A 9,215-nucleotide genomic window follows, 5' to 3' on the forward strand; every position below is an offset into this window, starting at 1 on the left:
AAATAAAAAACTACAAACCATAGAAAAGGAAAGGGTTTTTTTGTGAATAAAGAAAACTAAAAGCTCCTCCAAAATTAGAAATAACTTTAGGTGATACTCAGACTTAATGATACTTACAAACAAAACTACTGAAATTAATGGATACAAATTTAATTATGACTTATAAATGACTCTCGCATAGAATGACTCATTCCGGGGTTTACTCTTATAGAAACACCTGCTTAATATTTTCACACAAATCTGAGAATTAAAGATGAAAGTCACAATTTTCAATACGCCAAGCAGTTCCTTGGAAGAAGTCAGAGAACAATTTTATAAGCACCAGACTTTAATAAACCAAGCAGAGTTTAAACCTTTATTTTAAACTTTATTATGAACTTGATGGACATTTCAAATGTGCAACAGTGTAGCAGCCTAGCTTGCTGTCTATCAACTTGAATTCAAAGAAAGATAAATATGCAAGACTAAGACAATAATACATGATCTAATTCAAATAGGATCTCAATAGTGAAAAGTTCCATTGTATTTTCCCTCACTGGAATTGAGTGCACATTTTCATTTTTATAATGGTAAGCATACTAGTCATAAGAAACTGCTCTGCTTCCTTGGCTATGTTACTGTAAAAGAGTTAATTAACTGTGACATGATCTAAGGAATATTAACTTTTTTAAAAACAAAATTTAGCAGGTGTTATATAATAATTTAAATCATTAGAATTTAAGCACTATTTAAATCAACCATGCTTAACTTGGGCAAAATTATAGTTTGCAGCCATTAACACATGAAGTATATTTTAATCAAGAGTTAAATTATCAATAATCATATTCTCCCAGTAAAGAATTTCAAACAAGAAAAGGAAACATGTATTTAAGGAAAGATATCAGCAAATCTGTTTCAGACATCGTATTTACACAGATCCAGACTAAGCAATGTTCAAACATGTTATATATTCAAATAGATTTTTAAAAACTATTCAGGACACTTCTATTTCTTAACTTTAAGAAACAGAATGTCAGAAAATAACATTTGAGAGAGGCATTGTTTACAAACCTCTGCCACTGATGAGTAACTGCTTACAGTATATAATGCTGTTCTGAGAGTCTACAATTTCTTCTGATTAATTGTAGTATAGTTAAAATCTTGCAAAACTATTCTTTACTCCTGCCAAGTGCCTCATACATTTTTGCTTTCAGGAAGTCTGGATATAAATGGATGCCCATGAAAATAAAAATCTAAATGCAGACGCTATGCTTTGCCTTCAGTGTAAAGTGCATTGGCATTTATGTGAGTTCTGCAAGAGCGAGTTACTTGATGCTGCATAGAATTACAGAGAACTAAACAAAAATCAAGGTTTGAATAACTGTTTGCACAGCAGAACTGTGACAACTGCATTGGAAATCAAAGTTCAGGAATACTGTAAAAACTCTAAATACAGTTAAATTGAAGATAAATTTATACAAACAACATAGGCCTAATAAATAAGACACATATAAGACACCTTTAGTACTAAAGCCCTAAATTAAACAATTGGGCGTAACCATATCTAATTTGTTCACTTACAAATATCAGATACTGTAAATCAGAGGAAGTTTTTTATGGTATTAAGGACAGGGATTACAAACTAAGCATTATGGCACCTACTTGCCACTTCCTGCCCTCCCCCCCACCCCAAAAGTTCAGCAATCTAGTGCTAAGATCTTATTATGTAGCCATTAACTCTTGGTTGTACACCACCGCATTCCGAGACAGATTGTCATTTTACAATACAAAACCTATTGCAGGTGCATGAATATAAAAATAAAACCACACCACTGTTATGCAATCGTAACGCTTGACACCTAGAACCAAGTGGCTTTCCTCTCAGTGTTCTTCAGATTTAATAAGCTGATTTGTAAACCCATCAGACAAATACATTTTCCTCAGCTGGTCAGCCTTGGGTATGGAGTTCCCATTCTTTACATGGCGAGAGAGAAATGCTCGTACGGCGGGGTGATCAGCCTTCTCAAGGGGAATGTTAGCTTCCAGAAACATTTTTACAAAGTCCTGGACTACACTGGGTTTCTCTGTCTGGGTTGTGCTATTGCACTGCAGAGAGGCAGTCAGGGTCCGTGGTTTCTTTCTGACACTTTGCTCTTCAAACTCTCCCTTACGTTTGGTGTGTGTTTTGGATTTGAGATGATCATTGATTGCAGACTTGCGAACATGATTCAGGACTACATTGCAAAAACTGCAATAGAGTTTTCCCCCGTCTTCATACAGTTCACTGCCAAATTCAGTCACACGATCCTGAGGGGTCACATATAAAGCTGTCTTTGAACGGCTCCGGGAAGGAAGTGGCTTTACATCAAATCGTTCCATTGCTGCCTTTAGTAAACTGAGAAAAAAAGAGTGAGTGAGATTGTATTTATATTCAGCTTATACAATAGAATTTAGTTACAGTCATGTGAAAAAGAAAGTACACCCTCTTTAAGTTCTATGGTTTTATGTATCAAGACATAGTAAAAATCATCTGGTCCTCAGTTCTTAAAAGAAAGTAAATACAACCTTAGATGAACAACAACACATGACATATTACGCCATGTAATCATTTATTTTACAAAAAGAAAGCCAAAATAGAGAAGCCATGTGTGAAAAATTAAGAACCTCTTGTGATTTAATAGCTTGCAGAACCACCTTTAGCTGCCATAACTTGAAGTAATCATATTCTGTATGATTTTATCAGTCTCTCACATGTTTGTGGAGGAATTTTGGCCCCCTCTTCTTTACAACATTGCTTCAGTTCATTAAAGTTTGTGGGCATTTGTTTATGCACAGCTCTCTTGAGGTCCTGCCACAGCATTTCAATAGGGTTGAGGTCTGGACTTTAACTGGGCCCTTGAAACATCTTGATTCTTTTCTTTTTCAGCCATTCTGCTGTAGATTTGCTGGTGTGGTTGGGATCATTGTCTTATTGCATGACACAATATTGGCCAAGCTTTAGCTGGCCTCACGTTTGACTCTAGAATATTTTGGTATACAGAAGAGTTCATGATTGGCTCAATGACTGCAAGGTGCCCGGGTCCTGTGGCTGCAAAACAAACCCAAATCATCACCCATCCACCACGTTTGACAGTTGGTATGAGGTGTTTGTGATGATTTGCTGCGTTTGGTTATTGCCAAACATGGCACTGTGCATTATGGCCAAACAACTCCACTTTGATCTTGTCTGTCCAAAGGGCCGTGTTCAGAAGTCTTGTGATTTGCTCAAATGCAACTTTGCAAACCTAAGCCAGGCTGCTATGGTTTTTTTTTTTTTTTAAGAGAAAAGAGGCTTTCTCTCGGCAATCCTTGCAAACAAACCACACTTGTTCAGTCTATTTCTAATTGTACTGCCATGAAATTTAACATGCTAACTGAGGCCTGTGAAGTCTAAGAAATAACTCTTGCATTATTATTATTATTATTATTTTGCATTTTCTCTGAGCATGGCACTGTCTGACCTTGGGATGAATTTCCTGGGACATCCACTCCTGGGAAGTTGGGCAACTGTCGCAAATGCTTTCCACTTGTGAATAATCTTCCTCACTGTAGAATGATAGACTTTTACATTGTTTGGGAATGGCCTTATAACTCTTGCCAGATTGATGGGCAGCAACAATTGCTTCTCTAAGATCACTGTCGATGTCTTTACTCTTTGGCATTAACACACACTGCAATGCTGGAGACCAGCAAACTCTAAAACATTGGCTTTTATAGAGGTAATCACACTTGCTGATAATAAATTGATCAAGGACACTTGATTAGCAACACCTGGCTGTTACTTAGTTTGTTCATACATATGGAAGCAGTAAGAGTGTACTTCTCCATTTTGGCTTTCTTTTTGTAAAATAAATGGCGACATTGTATAATATGTCATGTGTTGTTCATCTGAGGTTGTATTTACCTACTTTTCGGAACTGCTAAGGACCAGATGACTTTTACTATGTCCTGATACATAAAACCACAGAACTGAATGAGGGTGTACTTCCCCCCCCCCATGATCGCATGCTAAGATGTTTTAACCAGTGTGCAGACAATACATATGATACCATTTCCTCTGATGAAACAAACATATTAAAAATAGGGATACCACATAGCAAAGCAAAAAGATTGCTAAAGTAAGATATTTCAGAAATATTGTTTTGTCCTTGTGTGACAGATCCATTCCTCCTATTGATGGAGAGAACTATTTTCTAATAGAACTTTCCTGTTGAAGATATGATTTTACAATTTAATCCTGCAGGTAGCAGAAAGAAAGGGAGTTATTAATGCTGCTTTCTCTCAATTTGCAAGTTCAGTGAGTTCCACTCTATTTGAAGATCCAACACATTATTTAGTATGCTGTTATGTATGTACTACATGTACACATGAGTTCTCTATTAGCTCTTTTGAAATCAGAAACAACCAAAACATGTCATTTCAAATCTTATTTCAACTGCAAGAATACAGAGCTTGACTATGCAATGAACTTGCTTGAATAGTTCATGGAATAATATGAATACTACCAAAATGCTCATAGCACTCCCACTCAAAATACTTTCGCACTTAAAATGGACGATTTCTTACCTGATATAGATCAAAACAGATTTTGTATACAATTATGTGAAACCAATTTTTATTTTTAAACAGCTTGTAGAGGTACCATTTTAATCACAAAAGTTTTACTTGAGTGGCAGCTTCCCTAATTGGTCAGAAAGTATGTATCTTTAAAGCCTGACATGTCTATTATCCGTGGATTTCTTGAGAGAAGAAGTTTTTTTCAAAGATCATATAAGCACAAATGGCTTCTAGAGTTCTTTATCCTGAAAAGACATTTCTGTTCAGAACCAGAGTACAAAGAAATCCTAACAGAGAGGTTATTATTGTATTGTTTGTTTACTGGCATCGAGCAAATTCATGCAGACTAGGAAAAGTAAGATGAATAGGGGACTTTTTCTTATTGTTTTGTCCCTATATTTTACAGAATTTGAAAAGCTTCTTTATTGCAATTGTGTATATGTTGTTTTAAAAATCACATTTCTCATGTTAAAACAAAAAAAGAAAAGACTCAAACTGAAGAAACTTTGGAGGAAGAACACACCTCTTCTGGACAAACATGAAAGCATGACAGTGTTGAAGAAGGAGTCTTCATACAGTATCAGCTTAAGTCCACTCAGCTGTCAGATCAAATTTCAGCCTCACAGTAGAATATGAAGCAGACACTTTTGACTGCTTTGCAAACCTAACTTCCTTTTCTTTCCTTGGAAAATTAGTATTAGAAACCCATCACATTACAGGTAAAACATTACTTCAAACTAGCTTTTAATTTATTACATAATTGTTACTGTTATTTTTTTTTTAAAAATTAAATACTTCTATGCGTTAGAATCCTAGCATGTTTTCTACAGAATTACCATCACTGAACATAATAGGAGTGACTTTTTAACAAAATATGTTTGCGCTACTTATAAAATTGAAGGAATATTTCAATATTTTCTTGCATAAGCTATTTGTATTTTAAATTGTTTATTTCCTATTAAAATATTTAATGATTTGGGTTTAAATGGCCCAGGAAAAGAAAAAAAAATAATTCAAAAATTATTGTATTAATGAAAGAAGATATGTTATATTGGGAAATGCAATAAAACAATTTTGGTTGTTGAAAATCTTGATGAAAGGGAAAAAAGAGGTTAACTGATGAATTAGGAAGATTGAAACAATGTGCCTTTCTAACAGTAATGGAGATCTCCAATGTCTTATACTGATTCTTGGTCCATTAGCAGCTGCATGCCCAACTGACATACACGACCAACAAATGTCATTTTGAATGGCTGCTTTGATAATAATCATATTAAGAAGGAAAAGAAAATCATGGCCAAACTGAATACACTACCTGTTTCTTGGTTTCTCAATAGCAGTACTTACTTGCCAAAATATAACCTAATTTTCCTAATGAACTTTTTATGGCTAGCTTTTAGCTAGGAATCAGGGAAGATAAGCTCTTCATATCTCAGATAGTTTAGGGTAGGTATTACAAAAATAAATATTAGTACATATAAAAAGTGATTCAAGAAAGTTCAGAATATCATTTCTGGTATTTAGCTGTCAAATTTGTAATCATAAAATTTAAACAATGGAAACTGAAGATCATATATCTATCTCATCACTTCCCGAATTCTGAAGAAATTGTTTCTAGAATACAACCACTGTAGCAATATCAACATCATCGCTGTAGATAAATATGAGAGTAATCTAATCTTTTATACTTCTTGCATCCCAGAACTTGATCCTTGTCCCCGAATCAAAACTGAGGTGAAATGCTTTTAGCACTCCCATTTTCTTTCCCTATTTTTGTGTTTATCTCTTTGTTGTTGCTTGAAAATCATTATTTTCTAATTATAATATGTTAATTACTTGTTATTTGAGGAATATATACCTAACACAAACTCTTACAAGATAAAGTTGCCTATATTTAAACTTTGTGACTTGATAAATCAAGATTTTGTAGTAAAACAACGATATAAAAATCAGACCATTTAAAAAAAAAAATCCATGGTAAAGAAGTGACTTGATCTGTGGTATCTATCTGTGGAAAGTATACGATATTTTTTTTAATGGCCATTCAACCTGACAGTATATTTTGTTGTCAGTTAAAAATCAGGAAGCTCAGCAATAGACAAGGACTTGGATTCAGCCCCAGAGTCTTTCCAAATTTGCTATTCAATTGTGGTTTTTTTTTTAATATAACGAAGGGGGAAACTTATTAAATGGATGGATATTAGTCATGTAAATTACCTAAAGCAATGCAATTTAGTTTTAAAATAAAGAACCAAACTTTATTTTATCCCGCTTCTTCTATGTTTTGCAGTATATATCTTGATAGATCACTCAAACACTTATTCCCAAAAAGATAACAAACCAATTTTATGCCTATATTTTCAAGAATGATATTCTAGAATGGTATCCAATATTTATGCTACAATGTGCACAAGATCAATTATAATTACTGTGTAACATTTATTTCACCTGCCAAGCATAAAAAGAGTTTATTTAAAGAGTGCATGATTGCACTGGTGGATTCTATGTTTGGCCTGGCTAGAATGAATGAGCCATCCTCAGATAGGATTCATTCACTTTCTTTTCAATAAAAATTGAGTCTTTGGTAAAGTTATGTTCCAAGTGTTATTAAGATCCCTACCTGTAAAGTATATGAATTTGTGAACTATGGTTTAAGAAAACACAAGTGGAAGTCCTCCTATAAGCCTTATTGCTCAAAATGATACACTCAAGAACAAAAAAGGTAGGATCAGTATGCACCGTTCTTTTCAATTTAGTTGTGTATTTGAAAATAACACAGCTTCTTGTTTGTATATTCAAATCATATACCATATCTATTTTTTAATTTTGCAATATATGACTAATGATAAGGATTACTTCCCAAAATTAATCTGGAACTAGAAACAGATCTGCAAATAGTGGCCTTCCAGCTATTGGCATCTGGTTTTGGTCACCACACTATAAAAAGAGAAAAAGTGCAGAGAAGAGCAACAAAGATGATTAGGGGACTGGAGGTAAAGCATATAAAGAAAGGCTGCTGGAATTGGGTATGTCTAGTTTAATGAAGAGAAGGATGAGGGGGGACATGATAGCAGTGTTCCAATATTTAAGGGGCAGCCACAAAGAAGAGGGGGTCAAGCTATTCTCCAAAGCATCTGAAGGCAGGACAAGAAGCAACGGATGGAAATTGATCAAGGAGAGAAGCAACTTAGAACTAAGGAGAAATTTCCTGACAATTAGAATTAATCAGTGGAACTACTTGCTTCCAGAAGTTGTGGATACTCCAACACAGGAGATTTTTAAAGAAGAGATTAACAACCGTTTGTCTGAAATGGTATAGGGTTTCCTACTTGAGTAGGGGGTTGGACTAGAAGACCTCTAAGGTCCCTTCCAACTCTGTTATTCTGTATTCTATTATGTAACATTAATATTGATAATCAAATTATTAATAATCTGAAATTCAGTACTGCAGCCTCAGAACACATCCTCAAGTATATTTGCTCACAAGTAAGCATGGCTCTCTTGAATGGATCTTATGCCTAGTAAGAGCTTTCAGGGATGCAGTCCTATGCACATTCCTTTGGGCATAAGTAAAATTAAAGAAAGTGGGATTACTTGCCAGAATATACATATAGTCTGTCCTACACTGTCCTGTAAATGGTATCTGCTGAGAACGGTCTCAGAATTGCATTTCCATTTTTCCTATACATTTAAGGGATTTGAAATCTCGGCTGTTCCAAAACCAGATGAATCTTTTTCGGTGTAAATACTTTCAAGGTGGTAAACTTCTTTTTTTCTCCAGTCTCCCTAAACCCTGGTTAGCTGTACAGTTCACTGACTCAGAAATTCCCATAATATTCAGACAAAGTCCTTCATCAGGTGCAGCCTTTCAATCTGTGCCTCCAGCAGGCACTCTGCCGTCCCTCCCTCCTTTCAAAGGAGAGCCTCTCCGTTGACTCTGCAAGGCATTTTCTCCATCACCTGAATTTTCTGAGCCCCCCCTCCCCGTTTCTGACATTCACTCAACTCCTCTCCCCACCACCGTCTGAATCTCCTTCCTTCCCATCAATCTCGTTCCATACAACCTAGACTAATTTCTCTTCCCCGCCGGGGGGGGGATTGGGGGTTGGGAGAGAAGCCAAGGTGGGTTACAGTGCAGCACTTGATGCAATGAAACCTCTCTCTCTCCGACTCGTCCTTACCGATCCTGACAGCGCGGAGTTCGGCTTCCACATTGACCGAGACGAAATCTCCTATCTGCTCCGTGCTTGCCCCCCAGAACTCCGCGATGGCGTGGATTACACTTGGCGGAGCCGCCTGCCAGACAGACAGGCACACGGAAAGGCGGGGGGGGGGGCGGCGGATGGTAGGGCTGAATAGAGTTGTTTCCTCTTCTTTGGTTCGTCGAAAAAGGCGGGACGTAGCCCCCTAGCAACACCTCTTCCAATGAAGGCGTTGCTAAAAACGAGTCAGCTCGTGCGAGAGTAGAAAAAGTGAACGCCGTTCTCTGTGGCTCACGAGGAAGAGAGTGACAAAACTTTCCACCACTCGTGTAAAGGAAAGAACGGAAGTTGTACCGCTATTGTGGCCCACTGGCAAGGAGTAGGCGGAGATGTTTACTTTGAAGGATGAAATGTGGGCCCAATCGACAAGGGTAAAGG

At 36.3% G+C, this 9,215-nt stretch overlaps 1 protein-coding gene across 1 annotated transcript; it reads right to left on the minus strand.

Annotated features, from left to right (window-relative positions):
• Positions 1 to 1,666: 1,666 nt before the first annotated feature.
• On the minus strand, positions 1,667 to 9,093 carry CGGBP1 (CGG triplet repeat binding protein 1). Its single transcript, XM_039364075.1, has 2 exons — positions 8,757 to 9,093; positions 1,667 to 2,374 (listed from the first exon to the last, which is right to left on the minus strand). The coding sequence occupies exon 2, from the start codon at positions 2,356 to 2,358 to the stop codon at positions 1,861 to 1,863; it is 498 nt and encodes a 165-aa protein (XP_039220009.1). The 5' UTR covers positions 2,359 to 2,374; positions 8,757 to 9,093; the 3' UTR covers positions 1,667 to 1,860.
• Positions 9,094 to 9,215: the final 122 nt, after the last annotated feature.

The sequence above is a fragment of the Crotalus tigris genome, unplaced genomic scaffold (genome assembly GCF_016545835.1).
Source record: "Crotalus tigris isolate CLP2741 ecotype Arizona unplaced genomic scaffold, ASM1654583v1 scf7180000019648.599848, whole genome shotgun sequence".
In the NCBI taxonomy this organism is placed as follows: Eukaryota; Metazoa; Chordata; class Lepidosauria; order Squamata; family Viperidae; genus Crotalus; species Crotalus tigris.